We start from the raw sequence: 22,541 nt of genomic DNA on the forward strand, positions 1-22,541 counted from the left end.
TAGGAAAGGGAAGTCGAGCACGACAACAGACCCCCTAAAAAGAAGAGGAAGGGCGGAGACAACCACCACCACAACAACAACAGCGGCAAGGACGACAAGAAGCCACTGCCCTCAGCTCTGGCTTACAAGGAATGCATGCCACTAAACTCCACCCATGCACAGATATTGATGCAAATCGGGGAGAAGTACGTAAAGTCACTTGAGAAGATGAATAGGAACCCCAAGAGGGAAAATCCCAAAAAGTACTAGAAGTACCACTGCCACCGAGCATGATATGGAGGACTGCTACAATCTCAAAAATGAGATAGAGTCTCTCATCCGCCGCGGGCACCTTAAGCAATTTGTAGGAGAAGAGGCTAGCGCCTCGTCTTCCCAGTAGTAGCACCAGCAAGTGGCGGGCATCATCGACGTCATTGTTGGGGCATGGCCTTGGGTGGGGACTCAGCCTCGGCTCTCAAAGCCTACGCCAGCCAGTTGAACATCCAGGGGCCGACCCCGAAGAAGCAGAAGTACCCGAACGCTCCGAAGAAACCGAGCTGTCCGAAAGCCCTCATCTTCACCGATGACGACTTGAAGGCGGTCATAGTCCCCCACGATGATGCCCTCATGGTCACAACAATCATCACCAACTACATGGTGAAGAATATCCTAGTGGATAGCGGCTCCTCGACCGACGTCCTCTTCTACAACACCTTCGAAAGGATGAAGCTCGCATTCGAGCGGCTCCAGCCAACTGACGTTCCCCTCGTCGGCTTCTCCGGTAGTGTCATCAGACCGGAGGGAAAGATCAAGATCACCCTGCCCATCACGATAGGGACTGAACCAGACCAAGTGACTTGGATGCATGAGTTCTTGGTAGTGAAGGTTGGATCCCCCTACAATGCAATAATGGGGAAGCCAACCCTTCACGCGCTGAGGGTAGCCATGTCTTCCTACCACCAAGCCCTCAAATTCCCCACCAAGCACGGCATCGAAGTTGTTCATGGGAACCAGCAGATTGCCCGCTAATGCTATGTGGTAGCGCTGAAGGGCAATAACAAGGAGGTCGTATCACTGGAGGGCCTCGACCTCAGGGAGGAACTTGCGAGCCGAGGACCTCATCTCGGTTGCCCTGGATGAGGCAAACCCTAAGAAGATAGTCTGCATCGGGTCCAACCTTCCTCGTGAACGCCTATCCGAACTGGTAAGTTTCCTTAGAACTAATGTCGACGTCTTTTCTTGGTCGCCATTGATAAGCCCAGAATTGACCCCTTGGTCATTACTCACAGGCTGAGCGTGGACCCGACCTCTAGGCCAGTTCAACAAAAGAAGAGGAACTGTGCACCAGAGCGATGGAAGGCTATAGGAAAGGAAGTTAACAAGCTACTCGATGCTGACTTCATCCGTGAGGTACACTACCCTAATTGGTTGTCAAATGTGGTTCTGGAGAAGAAACCTAATAGAAAATGGTGGATCTGTATTAAATTTACAGACCTTAATTGAGTCAGCCCGAATGACAGTTTTCGTTTATCGAGGATAGACTCCCTCGTTGACGCCACTATAGGGAACGATATACTAGGCTTCATGGATGCCTTCTCCAGATACAACCAAATAAAGATGCACCCCGAGGACAAGGAGAGGCCCTCATTCATCATCGAGCACGGTACATACTGCTACAGAGTGATGCCGTTCGGCCTCAAGAATGCAGGGGCCACCTACCAATGCCTTGTCAACAAGGTGTTCAAGAACCAGATGGGGAGGAATGTCAAAGCATATGTAGATGACATGGTAGTGAAGAGCCTGAAAGCTAAATCACACACCTCAGACTTGGTCGAGACCTTTGACACTCTATGTAGTTTCAACATGAAACTTATCCCAAGCAAGTGTGCCTTCGGAGTCACCTCGGGAAAATTCTTGGGCTTCATCGTCACCCAAAGAGGCATTGAAGACAACTCAAACAAGATACATGCCATACTACACATGGCATTCCCTGGTCGGTGAAGGAGACTCAGAGGCTCACCGGTAGAATAGCTGCTCTCAACCGCTTCATGTCGAAGTCGATTGACCACTGCCTTCCCTTCTTCCGCGCCATCAAGATGATGAAAGATTTCTAGTGGATGGAGGAATGCCAACATGCTTTCAATGAACTAAAGCTATACCTTGCCTCACCTCCCCTCCTCGCCTGACTAGCCTCAGGGAAAACTCTATACTTATACTTATCAGCGGGGGACAAGGCCGTCAGCTCGCCTAGCCGGCCTCAGGGAAAACCCTGTACTTATACTTATCAGTGGGGGACAAGGCCATCAGCTCACCTGGTTGGCCTCAGGAAAAACCTTGTACTTATACTTATCAACGGGGGACAAGGCCGTCAGCAAGGTCCTCTATGACACCGAGACCAAGTACCCCAAAGTGGAGAAGTTTGCCTTCACCCTCGTTATCTCGGCCAGAAAGCTTAGGCCATACTTTTAAGCTCACACCATTGTGGTTCGGACCAACCAGTCCGTTAAGGTCATCCTCGCCAAGCCTAAGACCTCGGGATGCTTGCTCAAGTGGGAAGTCAAACTATTTGAGTTCAACATCCAGTACTAGTCGAGGCCGCAATTAAAGCGCAAGCCTTAACTGATTTTGTAACAGAGTGCACCTTTAGTAGACCCCTCGGCCGACACCTTGAAGATGAACCAGAAGAGGTGCATCCGGCTGAGGAAGCCCATCCAGTATGGAGACTCTTTGTTGATGGTTCGTCCAATGCCAAATGAAGCAGAGCGGGCCTCATCCTCCTCACCCCTGACGAGTACGAGGCCCTCCTCGCGAGGTTATAGCTCACTAGGGACCTCGGCTCCAAGCATATCGAAGTCTTCAGCGATTCACAACTGGTGGTGAATCAAGTAAATAATGAGTACTAGGCCAAAGAACAAATAATGGCCAAGTACCTCACCAAAGTTCAAGAGCTAGCCCACCACTTCCAATGCTTCTCCCTACAACAAGTACCACGAGCCAAGAATGCAAGAGCCGACGCCCTCTCTAAGGTGGCAAGTACCTTAAATGCCGCCCTCGACCAAGAAGCAACCTCAATGCCCTCCCTATCTGCATGGAGAAGCTACCTCGGCCCTCTATAGAAGAAGCCCAAGTACTCCCGCTAGACACCGAACTGTCTTGGATGGACCCCATCGTCGACTTCCTACTAACAGGATGACTGCCCAACGGCAGGAATGAAGCTAGATGACTCCAATGTCAGGCAGCACATTACTTCTTGTTGGAGGGAAAGTTGTATAGGAGATCCTTCACCTTGCCTTACCTCCGATGCCTTCGTCAAGAGGGCGAATACATGTTCTAAGAAATTCATGAAGACATTTGCAGAACCACCTCAACGGTCGAGCCCTAGCCGAAAAAACACTAAGGTAGGGATACTTTTGACCAACTCTTCACATGGATACAGCCGAGCTGGTACGAAGGTGCTATCAATGTTAGAGACATGCTAACCTCTACCATGAACCAGCCACAACTCTCTTGGCTCTCAGTAGTTCCTAGCCCTTCGCCAAGTGGGGAATGGACCTCCTCGGCCCCTTCCGTCAAGCAATAAGGGACAGGAAATACCCCGTCGCCACTGTTGACTACTTCACTAAATGGGTAGAGGTCGAACCCTTAGCCACCATTACAACTTGAGCAATCTATAGCTTATTTTGGAAAAACAATATTCGTCGCTTCGAACTCCCCCACATGCTGGTCACCGACAATGGAAAGCAATTCGATGATGCTAAATTTCGAGAATGGTGCGCCTCTCTTGGCATCAAACAGCAGTGCACCTTGGTAGGCTACCCCCAGACAAACGACCTAGTCGAGGTCACGAATAGAACCATTCTGGACGGATTGAAGACTAGGTTGGGCCATGCCAAAGGGTTGTGGGCAAATGAACTACGTAGTGTTCTTTGGTCATACCAAACCACACCTCGGACGGCCACGGGAGAGACCTCGTTTGGCCTAACCTATAGTATGGAAGCAGTAATTCAAGTAGAGATTGGCCAGCCAACACTTCGGATCGAAGCGTACAATGAGGCCGAGAATAGTAAAGCACTTAGAGCAAACTTAAACCTGTTGAAAGAGGCTCGAGAGCAAGCGCAAATTAGGGTGGTCGCCTACCATCAACGAGTGGCCCGCTACTACAACTCCAAGGTGAAAGAAAGGTATTACCAAGAGGGAGACCTCGTCCTCAGGAAGGTCATGGTCCCGAAACCCATAGTAGGAAAGTTGGGCCACAACTGGGAAGGCACCTACAGGACCAAGCAAGCCGTCGGCCCCGACACCTTTCATTTGGAAATTTTAGATGGAAGACCTGTCCCTCAGACGTGGAACTTGGAGAACCTTTGGATGTACTATAGATGAATGTAATTTTTTGATAAGTAATGAATGAACGAAGCAAAGTTCCTCTTTGGATCACTAAGTCTAACTAAGTCTCTAAGACCCCTCGACTTTGCGACTAGCTGAGGCACATAGCCCCTCTCGAGGACCTTATGCTCATGCCGGACCGTCGCCAGGGCATATTGCTAATAGAAAACACCATAATTAAATGCCTAGCTAGAGTATACCAGGACGGTTGAGGCCTCGCACACCTCACCACCCGCCTCGGCAGCAGTTGGCCTCTTGGTCTTCTACACTTAGCACCATTGGCTAAAGACGGCAACCCTGACCAACTCGGCAGTTTGCCTTGGCCCGAGACCCAGACCTCCTCAGAGAGTCACCTTGGCCTCATCGAAGTAACCACTTGGAGAGACGGGAGCCATGCGACCCTCAGCTCTGCCTCGGCCCCTCCCACACAGTTTGGCAGGCCATCTCAGCTTTGCCTAAGAAACCACAGAAGGAAGAGAGCTAGGTAAGCTTCAGCTTCGCCTCGGCTTGTTCCCCACACTTCAATAGGCCACCGCAGCCTTGCCTAAGTGGAAACTTAGAAGGAACTAGGCTAGGTAATCCGCACTTCGGTCGCGTAGATCTACCTCGGCCTCTCCCTCCTAACAGCCTAAGGCATGTGTGTAATGAGCCAATACGAGCTATGTTTTGTGTGTGCACTATGGTCTCGTTGTTGGGAGGGGCAGGGATGCCTCGGCAAGAAAAAATGAAAGAAAGAAAGGGAGAGCACATTGCACAGAACAAAAGAAGCACAGTGTACAAAAGAATGCTTGATTTTGTCATTAAACTTCATCAAATTTTGAGCCTTTACAAAAAAGTTTTGTGGTCTCTTAGGCCGAGCACATTTACCTCAAACAATAAAAAAGAAAAAAGAAAAAGGAAGAAGACCCCACTAGGCCTCACTACCAACCGGGGGAAGGGCAAAGTCCGCACCACCATCGGCAACCTTGGCGACCTCAGCAGCTTCCTCGGGAGAGTCTGGAATCACCTTCAAGCTGTCGACATCGAAGTCCGACAACATCTCCTTGAGGACTTTCTTGGTATCCTTGATCTCGTCTAAGTACATACCAGATGCGTAGTCGGAAAGGTCCTCTGCCTACTTCTTCATCTCCTCGGCTCGCTTCGCCGCTTCAACTGCCTACTTCAATGGCTCAGCAGTCTTCCCTTTATCCTCTACCACCTTCTTGGCCTAGGTTGCCCGCTTCAGCGCCTCAATAGTCTTCCCTTCAACTTCAGCCACCCGCTTCACCACTTCAGACGCCTTTCTCTCCGCCTTGGCCACTCGCTTCTTGGCCTCAGTAGCGCACCGCTCAAAGTGAGCCATCCACCGCTAGGCCTCGGAGATGATGCTCTTGAGGCGAACCCTCTCCTCTTGCTTATTGGAGAGGTCCTTCAGCTTCTCCTCGGCCTTTAGCCGAGGCAACTTCGGCGGTTGCTCTCTTAGGGCCTCTTCCTACCCGCCTCGACCCCTTTGGCAGGCTCCTTCGCAGCCTCGATTGGCTTCTTTGTGACCTCAGCCGGCCCCTTCCCTTTGGTTGGGACCTATGGAGTTGTCCCTTTGGCAGGGACCTGGGTAGATGTCCCCTTGGCAAGGACCTTTGGAGCTGCCCCCTTGGCGAGGACCTGCTGTGAAGCTGCCCCCTTGGTGGGGGCAGGCACCCACTTGTTCCTCGTGGGCATGCCCTCGGCAGGCCTCTGCGGCGTCTATGAGCCTGCCTTTAGGTTCTCTCACTCCTTCTGCTTGGCACGAGCACGTTCTATAAACATTTTCTTGGCGTCCATTGGCACCTCTACAAGCAAAAGAAAACATATCAATATTGCAAGATGAGGACGAGGGGCAATGTGTTAAGGAATTGTAGGACCTTTCCTATTGAGGGGGGTAGGGCTGAGCCCCGCGAACACTAATGGAACCTCCTCCTCCACCAATGGCTTGGCTAGGATTGTCCACATCCCAAGTAGGTGGGCTATATTAGCAGCCTCGTCTCGGAGCAGAGAAGGACCCCTGTCAACTACTACGCTAGCCTCTCCCCACCTCGACCTGAACCTCCAACTTTCGGGGTAAGAGACATAAAAAAACTTGTCCTTCCAGCCATGGACGGGCGAAGGGTTGTAAACAGGTCTTCTCCTCTGAGGATGGAAGTAGTACATGTTGGCCTCGGAAGTGTGCTTCCTCGACACGAACATGGCACGAAACTTCTTTGAAGTCAACTCCACATCCCGAAGTCGAACCAGCCCACACCAGCATGGCTATAATGATCCTAAGGGTGTTGGGGACAAGCTGGCTGATAGTGATCTCATACCACTCCAACAACTCAGAGATTAAAAGAGGAAGGGGAAACCTAAGCCCAGATTCCAAAAAATGTTGGTGTATGCAGATTTCCCCCTCATCGGGGGTCCACGGCCGCTCACCGATGCCAAGAACCCTAAGTGTGTATGACCGAGGTATGTGGAACCTCCTGGCTAAAGACTTGACCTGGTCCACCTCTAAGGAGCTATTGAACTCTGAGCATGGGAGGTCAGTTGTGGCTACCCTTCAGGTAGCGCTTCCAGCCACAGGTCCCAGGACGATCTCCGAGACCAACTGGCCCTCGGCCTGAGGGGACTCCTCAGGCTCCCTTGGCAATATTGATCGACAATCTCATGGGGAAAGCCATTACCTCAATGGCTGCTCTCGGCACCCTCGGAGGTGGACGCGCGAACGAACCAGGTGGACGCACGAACCGATTCACTCGAAGGCAACTGTCCCCCTTACGAAAGGCTCTCCCCATGCTGAACTGATGTCAAGCATGATCTCGTGCAGTGCATGGCCCCAAACCATCACCGGTAGGAAGTACGGGATCGGTTCCGCCGAGCCCCCTTTGCCTCAAGCTACCTAGCTGAAGTCGAGGCATCCACAGCTTCACTTCTCCTTCACGAATTAAAAATTGAACAGATGCAGAAGCGAGATGAAGGCGATGCCACTGTAGGGTACGCTCTACTGAACAAGGCCCAACGACACCTACTGATATTGACACTCCCTTGGGCCGAAGCCAAGGCGTGTCGAACCAGAGGGCACCTCGAGAGTGGGGGCAAGTGATGTGGGCGCATTTGGCTGACTTGTACTGGGCTGACTCGTGTCGAACTAGAGGGTGCCTGCCTGAGCGTACCATGGGGACACTCAGGGCTTAGGCGCAGACCAGATGGGCCCAATCCAATAGCACCACGTGGCTCTGGCAGAGGATCTCACTAGGCCCTTGTATGGCTCGTATCTAGACCATCTAGGCCCAACTACTTCCAGGCGACTCCAGCTATAAGTACGAAGCACCCCCCACAAGGTAAGTGGCTAGACTCCATGGACTAGATTTGGAGCTTGAGTAATCTCTAAGCATTACTTCCCTCTGGAGAACTTAAGTGCTATTTAAGTCTTTGTCTGGACCCTTCGGCTCCAGACATCTGACTCACTTTATGCTCTTACTAACTTGACCATCGGAGTCCTCGCCTCGAGTACCCACCTGAGGCCTCTGACACCTCTGTTCTTGCAGGACCTCCTTTAGACCCTCACACATCACACTCGGTACTAGCCTTCAGCTTCTACAGTAGTCCTTGGCCTTGGCTTTCCCTCCTTCGGACCTTCGAAGCCCTCAACCATTTCCATCGAAGCTCAGGAGCAAAATTACCTTGTCCTCCACCGATCCGAGCATCAACAAGGTCCATCGAGTCAGACCCACTTATCCCAAGAACTAATTGATTAGGTTTTGGGTTTTAAATTATAGACCCTATTGGGTTGAGTTCAGTTTTAGATCTGACAACCCTAAAGAATGGCATCAGGGTAGGGCACCCCCGCCCCATCTCCACTCCACAGGCAAAATCTCCCACCCAGTCCTCACTTTGTCCTTAGTGGCTAGGTGGATTTGGCATGGGGTACCCCACTCAACATGAAATCTCCAAATTCCCCCGGCCTATACGTAATTGCCTAAAACTGCATCAAATTTCAAATATATTTTAGAAATAAAATTGGGGGAATTCAAAGGTATTTTAGAAATGTGATTATTGAATCCTACGTTATTTTAGGAATTTGAGGAAAAATAATGGTATTTTAAAAATTAATGTTAAACCTAAAAATATTTTAATAATTATAACTTCAGTTTAAGAAATTATATACAAACCCTATCCCTACCTCGTCTCCGAGTCGAGGCCAAAAATATTTTCAATCTTTTGCTGTCCCCACCCGTCCATGTTTAAGAACGAGTTCATATCTCCGCCCCACAACATATCCCCATCGTGTATTAGGAACATCTCCCGATAATAGTACCAGCCCTGATGATGCCATCATCGGGAGATGTTCCCAATACATGACAAGGATGTGTTGTGAGGCGGAGATGTGATCTCTTTAAGAATGGAAAAAGCCACGAGACCGGGTCTCCTGTGCCTCACACGCACATCCTATGATTTATTGGAAATATCTCCCATGAATAATACTTATTTAATATTATTCACGGGATATATTCCCAATACACGGTGGATGTGAATGTGAGGCGCCCATTTGTGAGGAGCAGATCCCGTCGCAAAAGCCACTCCACTAACGGGGTGAGTGGGCCCTGAATTTAGGAAAATTTGTCACTCCTAATTTTACACCAATATTTAAATATATTTTTGACGAAGTCAACATTTTACAAAACCAATCATTTCCAAAACAATTTCTCTACCGGGTTGTGGTGCGGACTATCCGACGGCCGGTCCAAGACAGAAGACCCCTAAAAAAAAGAACACGGGTCCTACCAAGTTAGCAGCATGTAGAAGTCGGAATGATGCCCCAACGCCAGGTCAGCTTCTTATCCTCTTTCCTTTTGTAAAAAGCATTAAGCAAAATTTCTTTCTTTCTCTCCCCCTCAAATCTCAATCTCTCTCTCTCTAAATCATTTGTGCCGGATTATTTTCTGACGGGAAGGTGGTACGATCGACCATATGCACCAAAATATATACAATGCCTGCTTCCACCTTACCTTTACTTCTCCCGCACGGCCTACTCACCAAACCATGACATGTTTCCTATACCCCTACTCCCCTATATAAAAATAAAAATAAGTGCTCCATATTTATTAATAAACAAGAAAAAAATCCCTCTACCTTCTTTTCCACCAGATCCTCGTCCCTTTCACTCTGCATCCCCCCTTCTTCCATTTCTACCTGCGCTTCCCACTCCTCTCCTTGCAGAGAATCAGCACCCGTCTCTGCTCTTGAATAGTGTATGATTGGTTATGGATCCTATTGCTATGCACACAACTATTTTTAATTAATCAAATACAAACATGTAGAGTGCTATTGTTTTCTATGTATTTGCACTCTACTGTTCTAAACTGAGCCAGAAGGACAATAAGACATGCAAAAAGATGCTAAATTAGGTGGTGTTTGGGTTAATAATCATATAATACACAAACCCAACTCCAAATCATGCATATATAAACAGTAATAATAAACAATACTGCATACTGGGTTGGTAAGGTTTTCATCCAAATGACATGGCGGGTGGTGATTGGCCAAACCTATGAAACTGGGAATTGAATTCATGTATGTGCTGTGCTGTGGTTTTCAGTTTGACATGAACAAAAGCTCTATCTTTGGTAGTGAACAGTTGATGCTAGTCCTGGGAGGAGGCTAGAGCTAGTCAGTCTCCCTCAATTTTCAATTTGATATAAACACACATGCACCAAAAGGACAATAGAGATGCCTTTGGATGATGTCTGGGTTATTATGTTCTTTCTTCTTCCCAGGCCCAAGGATGTGGTGAGTGGTGTTGGTTGATGCCTTCATCAGTATCAGTTTCAGTTCCAGCCACCTACTCTTCCTGTTCAATCAGTTCAAGTGAAAAACATATTCGTCAATATGGGTAGGTACTCACCACCAGACTTGTGCATTTCAGCGTCTATTTATGCGCTTCTGTTCTAGTCCGGCATGATGGTTCAAATCGGCTTCAAGTTGTTCAAGCTGTGAAAACAGTGCCTGTCGTACTTAGGAAAACTTTTCCCTTTCTCACTCTACCTTGTGTAGAGTGGGGATTTATATCTCTCTCTAGTCTCTACTCTCTAGACTGCTGCTGCTGCATTAAATTGATAAAATTCAGTCCATTCATATTCTGCAAAAATATGGACCAGATCGCAGCAGGATCTTTTAGTAAAATTTCAGTGCGAATATTGAGCTTTGCTTTCTTTTTTTTTTTTATATATATTTTTCTTTTGTAAAAACACAAACAAAGTCAATGCAACTATGTAAATGAACATTGTCCACTTGTCTGTCTCATCCAATACACACCTTTTCACTGAGTTATCTCCCTGAGTGCTGCATTAAGCCCCTCAAGGGCCTCAATCCTCAAGCCCAGTCCTTAATAGTTGCATTGACTTTATTCCCCTTGCCATAACATGAAATATCTCTCTCTCATATGCAAACATAAAAGATTCTAGGCCCCGTGACAGGGGTCTGGAAATGGAATCAGAATAGCTTATTCCTATTTGGTTGGGCAGAATTAAAATCCTATTCCTATTTCTACTGTAATGTAATTCCCCATTTGAGAGAATGATTATTTTCCGCTTTTTCTTTAAAAATGAAATCTCATTTCTGCTGACTTTCATTTCCATTTTCATTTATCTGAATCAAACAGATTATGAGAATGAATCATTCTGATTCCAATTCTAAATAATTTCAATTCTGATTCTGACTGTAAATCAAACAAATTTCTAATTGTTTTATAATTTTTTACACTTGATCATCAGTCATTTTTCTTTTCTTTTTCTGTTTTTTTGGTGGATTCATTGGTTCATCCTAATGTTATGTATTCTTGGAGGCAGCCAAGAAATAGAGTTACTGCATGCATGTAAAGGAAAAAAAGAACTGGGTCATGGGAATCACAAGCAGGGGTACATGCAGAAAAAAAAAAAAAAGCGGGTATACATGATTCATATATATACACGGTGTGGGCCCATGAAAAAAGGCACTAAAAGACAAAGTTGGATATATCCTTTCATGGGTCCCACGTTTGTAGGGCGAAGAAAACCACGAATAGCAATATAACAATAACACATATAACCTCATTTATTTACCCTACCAGAATTTAATTTCTCTCCCAAGTCCCAACCAAAGAACGAACCTAAGAGCAAGAAAACCAGTTTTGAGTTACGTAAGGAACTGAGCAAGAAAAGCAGGTTTTCCCGATTTCCCAAATGATCTCATCTCATGCACTTTGCCCTTTACCGGCGTTCAATGATTAAGGAAGCAACCAGAATCGTTTCGACATATGCAGGGTTTAATAGATTAGATTAGATAGCGTCATCTATCTATCATTGCAATTATTGCAAGTAGGAAGGATAAATAGCTGTCTGAACAACTCACGATATGTTATGGCCAATCAAACCTAGCCACCGAATTAAACAGAAAAGGATATCAGAAGTGCAGAGATTCGTTTGTAGAATCGACTGATTATTTCACTGCATGCGTGCATGCATCATCTAAATCCAAGCCACAGCCACTAGCTAGCTAGGTTTTAAATTTGACCCATGGATGGAATTTGCCCTTTAGCTCTGTTGGCTGTTTTTTTTCCTTCTTTCTTTCTTTTTTTTTTTTCTTCTTTGGGTTTTGTGGGTTTATGTTTTTGTTTTCCATACATGTATATAGTCAGCTTCATTCTGTATTAATGCCTTTGTTTTGTTATAGCAACCAACATTTTTCATATATGTCTCGTTATGGCTTGGACTATATATGCTCTTGGAAGTTGGAATAATTCCTTTTTATCTTTGTAATCTTCAATATGGCAACCATTTTCGTTTTATTAGGTACAAAATTTTCGTTTTTGGTGGTTTCTTATTTGTTTCCACATGCAACAAGTTTACAATATTAGCTTATTAGCTTCTCTGATTTATTAGGGCAAATCACTTGCATAGTTGCATATTGTCAGGTACTACAGTTTGACAAGGAGAGAGAGAAGATGGGTTATAGACTATAGAGCAAGAAAATAAAACAAGACAGTAGAGAAGGGACCATGGGTCCCTCAAAATGCCAGGAGACATGAGAGATCCCAAGCGGGGGATCTCCCGAAAGGAATGATTTCTACAGGAGGCAAGGTGGGCAACAAAACCCTATTTGAGAACTTTCACGGTTTTGTTGAGGGGACAAAAGGCAGAAAATAAGGTAATAGGGGGTACAGTGTCAATTGTCAAAGACAGTCACAGGTATACACGGGCATTTGGTACAGAAAACAAGAACTCTCATGCAACTCTCCTTGGAAGCACAAATAGAAGGAGACAAAGGTTTCTTTTGCAAACAAACCGCTTCTTTTCGCAGAGTTGGACGCCTCTCTCTCTCTCTCTCTCTGTTATGATTGTGCTCCTCTACTATTGCTCTTTTCTTTTCATATCAGCCTTTACAGGACTCATTATTAGTGATGAACTGAAAAATATTATACGATCGGTCATGATTATATTATATATAATCAATCAAATTAAAATACAATTAATACCAGATCTAGAAAAGCAAGAGGGTGAAAGCAACAGAGATACAGAAACAATAGATGAATGAAATGAAATTCATCAAAATAGAATAAATGGCAGCAGGTGAAGGTGAAGGAATCATCATTAACATAAGCAAAAAAGATAGAGATCGAAGCAAGACAAAATATATAACAATAATCCTCTAGAATAATTTATCCATGGAATGTATAGGAATCATACATTTTTCACAAAACAGCTGCTGCCTTTGGATTAAAGAAGAGGATTTGCCTTTTGAATTACAGCTTACAAGAGTTATATATAAATAGAAACGTCAAAGGCCAAAAAGAAAAAGGTACCGAATGATGGAACTCTAAACTAAATGGCCCCCAAAGAAAGGAAAAGAAAATTAGTTCCAGCTCACCCAGGAGGTGATGAGGTATGATGGTGCAAACGACCATATAATATATAGCAGTGGAGATGCTTGTGAGCAAGATGAAGTAATGGTTTGCACTGGAATGGATCGGGATTCTTGTCTGTGGAATAACCAGTTATTCAGAGTTTAACACCAGCATTCATGCATTCAATTCCTAGCTAGCGCACAGCGCAGCGTGAGAGAGAGAGAGAGAGAGAGAGGATGGCCTAGTAAATTAGGGTTAGGATTTTAAGAAACTCAGCAAAATGCCCTTAATTTCCTTGTTGGTTTTTAAATGGGTTCACAGTACTCCACTTAATTAGTTGGAAAATATGAGAACAAGCAAGAAAGAATAAGAAAAAACGTTACGGTTGGGGCGCTATTGACTGATATGAGCCTGGGGTGGTGTTCTAGCTAGCTAGTTCCAGGAAGAGACAGAGAAGAGGGGTTGATTCTGCCAACCTAGAAACAAGGAATCGTTAAGTATCTGAAGCTGATAACCTTCAGAAGGATAATGGAGTCTCAGTAGGAGTTTGGCCTGAGACAAGGCGAAAGGGCTCAAGGGAACGTTGGAAAAACCTGAGCTTCTCAACATCTCCACCCAAGTTTCAAACCTCTCGTGTCGCTGTCTCCGGTCGTCTCCGTCGGCTGACACTATGTCAAGGATCTCCTTTCCAAACCAAACCTGCTCAACGGCCAGCCTTTCCCGGCTGTTGGGCGGCAGCGTCGCTTCAAGGGAATCAAACAGCGCAGTGTAGTGGTCCAGTGCATCCACGAACCTCTGCAGGAAGAAGGGATGGTTATGGTTAGCTTCTCTTTCTGCCACAGTTACCACCTTAGGGTTCATGGCCTTGATCGTGCGGAGGAAGAGCCGGGCGTCTCGGGAGTCGTCCCTGAGGAGCCTGTGCAAGAAGAGTACACAATTGACTGCGAGGATCTCGTCAGGGAGGAGTACAATGGCAGGAGGGAGGTGGAGAGAGATGGAGGAAAGATCGTTTAGGAGGAGTGGGTTGAATTGGAATTTAAGGCCCAGAGAGTGAGCGAATCTCTGAAGGCGGTCGCCGGTCCTCCGAAGGGCGTCCAAGTCCTGGCCTGTTCCGGTGATTCGGATCGTCGGTGGAGGGTTTGATGGGTCTGAGCGCTCGGTGATTGCCTGCATCAGTGGAGGCCATTGCACCCCTTGCATGATATCGAAGTCGAGGATGTGGACGGACTGATGGCCTTCGATGGCTTCTAAGATGGCCTGATTGGCTGTGAGGTGGCTGAACCTTATGAATGGCGTGATTTGGTTAAGGGAGAGATACGAGGACTGAAGAGCCTCGGAGTCGGCTACTGCACCACCACCACCACTACAGCTTCCACCGCATATGATGGGACGAGTAATAGCAGTATTATCAGCAACAGAAAGGGGGGTCATGGCACTGGAACCTGCAGTGACTGTGGCCGTGGCCGTGGCCGTGGCCGTGGCTGCCGACGAGACGAAGCTGTGTAAAGCGTGGCGGTTGAGGCGGTACGAGAGGGCCCTCGTGAATTGGTGCACTAATCTGTCAGTTGAGTCGCCGTAAGGGGAAGAGTTGGTGGAGAGGAAGGAGAGGAGACGGTGAGCTGAGGGGGAATTAGATTGACTGACGAGCTCAGCGCAGTTGATCAATAATTGGCGCATATGAGTTGCTGCAGAAGTGAAGCGCCGTGATGCAAGCGGATTCTGGTTGTGGTAGTGGTGATCTGATGGGTCTTCTTCCTCTTCATGGGAAGTACTGAATGAGCTGAGCATCTCACTCTGTTGTTGCTCTAGATGTTGTTGCTGGAGTACTGATAGTAGTAGTAGTAGTGGTGGTGTAGTAGGAGAAGAATGAAATATGAACACAAGTGGGCTGGTGATGAGAGAGGTGTGGTTGAGAAACCCAAGAGAGACAGAGTGGTGGAGGATGAGGAGGATGAAGAGGAAAGGCTTTTGCACTGATGAGTCTGAGTGGTGAAAAGGGTAGAAGACGAAGAGAGGAGATTGGGAAGTTTGCATTCCTTTGCTTTAATAGGACATCTGAGAATGCAGTTTCCTTGACAGGACATCATCTGCCAAAACAGGGAGGAAGTGATACTTAGTAGTAGCAGTAGGGGAAGGGGGTATGTATGGATGCAACACGATTCACATCTCTCTCTCCCCCCCTCTCTGATGACAGAGTTCCTGAAATGTTTCATACCTTTTTCTGTCTTTTTCTTTTCTTTTCGGAATTTGGATCTTGGTGCCTCTGCATTGGAATCCTGATCGATCTCTTATGTTAGGAATTAGGATATATAATAGAAAAGGCAAGAAAAGCTTAAAAACCATCTAAACTTGTTCTAGGGTTAAGGATTATTTTCTGTATATTGAGATATTGGACTATGGAATGGAGGCCCCCATTAAACTGCTTGCATGTGCACGTGGGGAAAGAGAATACAATTTCATGGAATGGAAGCTAGTAGTCATTAAAAGACACAATGCCCCCGTAATATTTCCTTCATTCCACAATCTAAACTCCCAAAGATCCGATTCTTTCTGTTTCTCCAGTTCTCTATTGCTAATAATAATGACCATAATGATTATCAATCCACTGAGGAGATGGGGTTATTTCATGAGGAGAGAGAGAAGTGAGAATGGCATAAAGCATATAATAATAAATGCTGTATGTCATCTACAAGACTAACAACGTGGGTTTGGAGGATTTTTTTTTTTTTTTTACAGTTTATCTCTCTCACACCGGCTCACACTCCACACTCCACAAATTAAGCCCGCTCACACGCAAGCCTTTAAATGTTGAACAGGGACTACACAACTCTACTCCCTTTCCTAAGTCCTAACAAACAATTATATCCACCTACACATTTCCTCTGTTTGTCTCCTTGTGGGACTTTCATTAATTGTCTTTCAGATGACTTCCTTGCAGGAGGCCTTCTCTTCGCTTGCTTCCAGTACAGAAAGAGACTGTTAGAAGTAAGAACAACAAGCAATCCTAACTTCTGTATCTGTTGTCTATTTGTGCGTCCCAGCGCGTGTGCGTGTGTATGTGTACATGCTACTTTTATTATTATTATTATTATCACCTCTCTATCTCTATCTCTATCTCTCTGCAAATAAATAACAGACCAGGAGAAAAAAAAAAACCAAACAAGAGCCAAGTAGCTCTAGCCACCATGACACAGAGACCCATCTTGATTCCTCTCTCTTCTCGTTCCCTCACATCAATGCAAATAAATTAAAAGCATCTTTGTACACTACAGCCCCATTAGCGAACAAATAGAATATTGCAGGCCAAGGAGAACCCCATTTGCGAGATGATGGAATATTTCAGACCCCATTTGTGGAAATCAGAATGAGATCAATCAGATATCAAAGATCCCTTGCCTGACTGCACAAGAGATGGGATTTCTTTCTCTCTTTTCCTTTTTCTTTTCTAATTTCTAAAGTTAATACACACAAACACAATGATTAAATGATAAATCTCTCTTCCTGTATATACTTCATTAATTCAATAAATGGTCTAAAAAGTTTTGATAATTTCTTTTTTTTCTAGCCTTCTAGGGATCTGGGTTATGGGACTGCTTTAATCGAGGCTCTTCCTTTTTAGCTTTTCTTTCCTTTTATTTAATATCCATGCTGCTAAAAGATAGTGCGAGAGATCCTAGTAACGTGTGGTAATCAAAAACATCTCACAAACTGCAAAGGAATCCCTTCCTCCTTCAATCTTTTTCTGTACAGTATCGGAAAATTTTCCGCACGGTATCGGAAAAAAGAGAAAAGAAGTTAATGGAATCGAGAAGCACCAAACAAAGGACGAGAGCGAGAGCTAGTGAGATGAGGGAAAAAGGAAAAAGGTAAAGCTGGTTCCTTTTGTAATTTTACCCCCCCCCCCCCCTCGCATTAAATCCGTGATTTGACATGCTCAAAGTCCACCCTTTTCGTGGGAATCTTCTGCCATATGTTGGGTTTATCTTTCAAATCCTCAACCCTAAAAATCTTTTTCTCACCCATCCCCTCTCACATCACACGCACGCACTCTCTATTCGTTTTTTTTTCTTTTTTTTCTTGCTTTGTTTCACTTTCAGAGTTGCAGGGTCTTCATTTCAGTTTAGCTTATCAATCCATTTGTCCAACCATAAAATAAAAACTGGGTTGAGTTGAGAATTTGAGATACAAAGTTACAGACAACATCATCTAATAGGTTATGAACAAAAAAAAAAAACAGCAAAAAATACTGGTATAGATGCAAAAATATTACTAATGATGGCTCTTAATCGTCGATTTCGTCTCTGTTCTGCTCTCCAGAATGATCAAGATCACCTGTTCAGCATCAGATCTGATACGTGACTGATGATACTACTGATGATGGCTAAACGAATAGCCGTGATGATGGCACAGCACTTAAATACTACAGCTGAAGCCAGATCAAAGAGAATGCATGAAATAAAAATAATAATATAATAATCGAAGCTAATGGCAGAGCAGAATATGAGGGGTTGGACTATTGGAGGAGTAAAGATGTCAGCAGTTTCGGGTTGGGTTTCCTTCTTTCTGTTTTCCTTCCATGAATGATGAAACCCATTAATTACATGCTCGATCATCAGGTGATGGATGATACAGCCACTCAAACCAGTTCCCAACTCCTCACAAAAGAAAAGAGTGTGATTTGCTACCACTTAACCATCCGCTGATAGATAATTAATTATCTTGCATGTTTAAGCCAAACCCAATCAGTGGAACCATGCATCGATCTGCCTCAAGCTCATTTGATACCACTCCCTCGTACCATCCAATCATATGGATTCTGGACAGAAGACTTCACAGTAGGGTTTGAGGTTTGCAGATATCACGAATGGAAACTGCAGGAGGGATTCAACGGAGATGCCTCGGGATCACAGGAAGACCACCGACGATAATAATATGCCACTTTTTTAGGACAAGATTAATTAGCAGAGGAGAACAAATTTGGATCCATCGGTTGTTTGATATCGATGAATTGATGATTCTCTTGCAGCGGGGAAACAAAAATGATGCTTCACCAGAGTTTGTGAAAATAGAGAAAAAAAAAAAAAGACTAGAAATGCCACTTTTTATTAGCCGAGTTAATAAAAAGTATGGATACCTATGTATTTAATTACATATTTTTAGATAATATAATTTTTTTTTTTAACTTTGAAGGGTGTCTTCTACACCCTTTTCTTGATGCTCGGTTAGGCCGAGGGCAGCAAAGTAAATTTGCTCTAAAGTTTTGAAGGAAGGTCGAAGGCTTTAAAGGTTTAAAGGAGATAAACTAAGGCCGAGGAGTGGGGGTTGAGGCAAACCGTTCCTTCGGATACTGCAGAAGCTTAGGGCTGGTAGTGAGAAGGGTGTCCGAGGAAGGACAAGATGCGGTTCCCAAAATAGTGAATCTACAAGGGAAAGGGTGTCAGAGGCTTTGGGTGATAACCCTGAAAGAATGGTAGGATCAATCTAATGGACGCCATAAAGGGTGCGGAATGGGTGGGCGAATTTCAAAAAAAAATTTATACATCTCCCAATTGTTAATCATATTCCCTAGATTTAGAATACAATATTCAAGGATTATACTTGAACCATAATCAAACCAGATCTGAACGAAAAGGGAACATGAATGATTATACCTAATCCGGAGAAACAATATCTCCCAAAGTTGGTGTTCACACCCAAAGAAGATGCCAAGATCCGCTCCTGTTGAAGATGCCACAGCTGTTGATGGAACGGAACAAACAGGGTTCGTCCTACACACTGGATCCTTCGCAAGAACCCACTGGAAACACTGAACACTGAATCTTTTTCAGTCTTTTTTGCAAGACTGATGTCAAAAACTGATTTCTTGACTTCTTTCTCCCACAAAGATCGAATCTTGCAAGAGGGGTTGGCGGCAGCTGGAGAAAAAAAAAACTCCCGGGACGAAGATGGTTGAACAACTTTTCTTCTCTCTGCAGTTTTGAGATCTGATCTCTGTTGCAGAAGAATTTCTTCTCTCTTGAAAAAAAACTTGGTTCGAATTCTGGTATATTCGAATTAGCTTTCTCCTCCTTTCTTCTTGATTAAGAAATCCTCCCCAATTAGGAGTTATCCCAATCCAAATCAATATTTGGACAGGGGATAATCTTAATCCTATTTGCAGATTAAGTTAGTTTACTCCTGATCTTATCAGGAGGTTACCAGATTCAAATTTGATTTGAATTTGGTTTCCCAGAGTGGATAAGGTCAAAAGCCCAATCCTTTTTATTAACATTAATCTCAGATTCGCCCCATAGATGGGTGATCATATCAGCCCAGCTCGTAATGGGCTTTTGGCCCATTAAGTGTTCAGTGTTTAACTAGTTTCCAATCTGCTGCCTAGTTGGTCTTTTTTGTATGAAGTGGGACCCAAGCATTGATCTACACACCAGCCATATGGGTTCGACCCAGCCTTTATTACAAGGCCTAGCCGAATTTACTGAAAAAAAAAAAAACTTAGTGACCCCCTTGAGCCCATCACAAGGACCCTATGGGCCCAACACTTACATTAAGTGGTCCCTGGGCCAAGCCATCTTATAAAAACCTAGGGACTGTGGGCAGGTGCAAGATTAGCCCATCAGGTATTATCCTAAATGGTCTTACACTTAACCTCTTAGCCCTTAATGATCAAGCACTGCCCGACAAGAGAAGACCTCTCCCTCAACTGCAAGGAACAATGCCGCACTCTCTACTCACATGGATCCCGGGAATTAAAACCTTTTGCAAATCTTTTTGAAACCGTATACATACATTTATATATATATATATATATATATATATATATATATATATATATATATATATATATATATATATATATATATATATATATTAATTTATAAAACAAAATTCCAACGATTGAAATCAACTGCCGGCAGTTAGGTTTCCATCAGAGAGAGTGCATTCCCAATCATTACCATTGTTCGACAAAGGGGCTGATCCTGTCACTATGATCACTCACCCATATGAATTCTCAGACTGCCCCAACATGTCCAGGTTTTGACCCCCACTAAGGATCTCACTAATTGACATATCAAAGATAGCTCGATCCGACACCTAGTGAAGTGTCATAATTGAGTCCAGGGGTCAGGTGTAATTTTTCAGTTTTGCCCATTTGTCTCCAAGGTCTAGGGCAATATTGGAAATCTGGTCCAGTTTAAGGGTTCAAGCAATCCCATACTGCATGTGCCTTGGGTCTTACCCTGATGGTCGAGACAAGCCATCCCAACACTTGGTGGCACATCAGTATCAGCCTTGGCAGGATAAATCTCCCCAGACTTATCCAATGGCTGTGAACATTTAAAACTAACACTAGTCTCTATAGATGTCCAGTTTTAGGGTCTTACACAAAAATATACCAAACAACATGAATCAAACATGTACTTTGTTTATTTACACTAAATGTCAAAAGTACATCAAATTGGATTGAAGCTAAGGGCATAAAAAAATGTCTAACAAACCCGAGGCGAGGACTCTGACAATCAAGTTAGTAAGTGCACAAAGGTAAGAAACGAGTCTAGAGCCGAGGGGTCCAAACGAGGTTTCAGATAGCGCTAGGTCCTTAAAGGAGAGAGCACTAGAGATCACAAAGGTTTTGAATCCCCTATCTTGTGGGGGGTGCCTTGTATTTATAGTTGGAGCTGCCAGGGGGTAGTTGGGTTCAAATGGTCCAGATGCAAGCCGTACGAGGGCCTAGCAAGATGCTCTGGCAGAACCATACGGCGCCCTGTGATTGGGTCCGCTTGGTCCGCGTTAGGTAACCACGAGCATGCTCATGGTGAGCCTATGCCAGCGCCCCCTATTCAACACATATCAGCCTTGTACAGGCTAGCCGAATGTGCCTACATAACTTGCCCCCCACTTCCAAGGCTGAGGTAGGGGTTCAAAAGGGGCCTCGACTTTGGCCAAACGGAGTGTCGATATTGGTAGGTGCCATCGGGCTTGTTCAGTGGAGTGTACCCTGCAATGGCGTCGCCTTCGTCTCGCTTTTGCTCCGATCTGATTTCAATTTGTGGAAGAGAGGTGAAGTTGTGGATGCCTCGGCTTCTTCTAGGGAGCCCAAGGTGGTGGGGGCCCAGCTAAGCCGAGCCTTGCCTTGTAATCACACGGTGATGGTCTGGGGTCGTGTCGAGCCTTGCCTTTTGTGCACTCAGACCGTTGGTTGCAGCAAATGGGCCCATCGGTTCACTCAACATCATTTTGCCTTCCCGAGGCTGGGCACCGGTTCACTAGGCGTTGTTTCATTTCCCCAAGGCTGGGTACCTAGTATCACACCACGGATGGTCAGCGAAGGCGAAGGCCTCATGACCGTTCGATCCAGCAGGATCTGAGTCGTTCATTCTTCTATAAATAGGGGCCTTAGTGGCAATTTTTCTTGGTCATTTGTCTCTAGGCGCCCTTGCTATCAAGTGAACTCTGCTCTCAAACACATCTCATCTTCCTCCTTTTCCTCTCTGTCTCTAGGTAATTCTTCAAACCATGTCTTTCTCTGATTCTGGCCCTAAGTGCTATGAACTTCCGAATGGTTTGGAAGGGAGCTCTCCTCAGACTCTTACCCCCTTTTCTCCCTTAGGTCCACTAGTTGTTGTCCCCCTTCAGCGAAAAGTGATAGTGCTGAGGGAGAGGGTAGCCTCCAGGGCTGCCGAGGGCAGCCGTCGAGACGATGACCCTCCCTGTGAGAGCACTACATCCGTGATGCCAAGGGAGGCAGAGGGTCCCCCCAAGCCGAGGGGGAGCAGATCCTGGAGCCCATCCTAGGGACGATGGTTGAAAGCACTGCCCGAAGAGTGGCCATAGCTGATCTTCCACGTTTGGAGTTTGATAGCACTCTGGACATGGACCAAGTGAAAGCCCTAGCTAGGAGGTTTCACATACCTCAGTCCTACCAGCTTAGGGTTCCTGACTTCGGCGACTAGCCGTGGACCCCTGAAGTGAGGGAAATTTGTATATACCAGCACTTTTTAGAGTTCGACCTTAGGTTCCCTCTTCATCCTTTAATCTTTGAGCTGTTGGAGTGGTATGGCATCACGATCGGTCAGCTCGTCCACAATTCCATTAGGACCCTCGTAGCTATGTGGGTGTTGGCTCGGCTTCGAGATGTAGAGTTAACTCCGAAGATATTCCGTGCCATGTTTATACCGAGGAATCACTCTCTCGAGGCCAGCATGCACTATCTTCAGCCACAGAGGAGGAGACCTGTCGATAACCCCACGTCAATCCACAACTAGAAGGGCAAATTCCTTTTCATCTCTTGCCCTGAAGGTTGGTCATT

General features: G+C 45.4%; 2 protein-coding genes across 2 annotated transcripts; one reads left to right on the forward strand and one right to left on the reverse strand.

The window, feature by feature from the left end:
- Positions 1–423: 423 nt before the first annotated feature.
- Positions 424–1,008, forward strand: LOC148874966 (uncharacterized). The gene has a single exon (XM_088963126.1). The coding sequence runs from the start codon at positions 424–426 to the stop codon at positions 1,006–1,008; it is 585 nt and encodes a 194-aa protein (XP_088819252.1).
- Positions 1,009–13,110: 12,102 nt separating this feature from the next.
- LAS (GRAS family transcription factor) lies at positions 13,111–15,327 on the reverse strand. The gene has a single exon (XM_088966119.1). The coding sequence runs from the start codon at positions 15,266–15,268 to the stop codon at positions 13,667–13,669; it is 1,602 nt and encodes a 533-aa protein (XP_088822245.1). The 5' UTR covers positions 15,269–15,327; the 3' UTR covers positions 13,111–13,666.
- Positions 15,328–22,541: the final 7,214 nt, after the last annotated feature.

This window comes from Nelumbo lutea, chromosome 1, assembly GCF_056320005.1.
Source record: "Nelumbo lutea isolate HS-2025 chromosome 1, American lotus-T2T, whole genome shotgun sequence".
In the NCBI taxonomy this organism is placed as follows: Eukaryota; Viridiplantae; Streptophyta; class Magnoliopsida; order Proteales; family Nelumbonaceae; genus Nelumbo; species Nelumbo lutea.

Bases quoted from the DNA above. Each gene is read 5' to 3' on its own strand.
- LOC148874966 (XM_088963126.1), top strand. From the start codon at position 424: ATGGCCTTGGGTGGGGACTCAGCCTCGGCTCTCAAAGCCTACGCCAGC.
- LAS (XM_088966119.1), bottom strand. From the start codon at position 15,268: ATGCAAACTTCCCAATCTCCTCTCTTCGTCTTCTACCCTTTTCACCAC.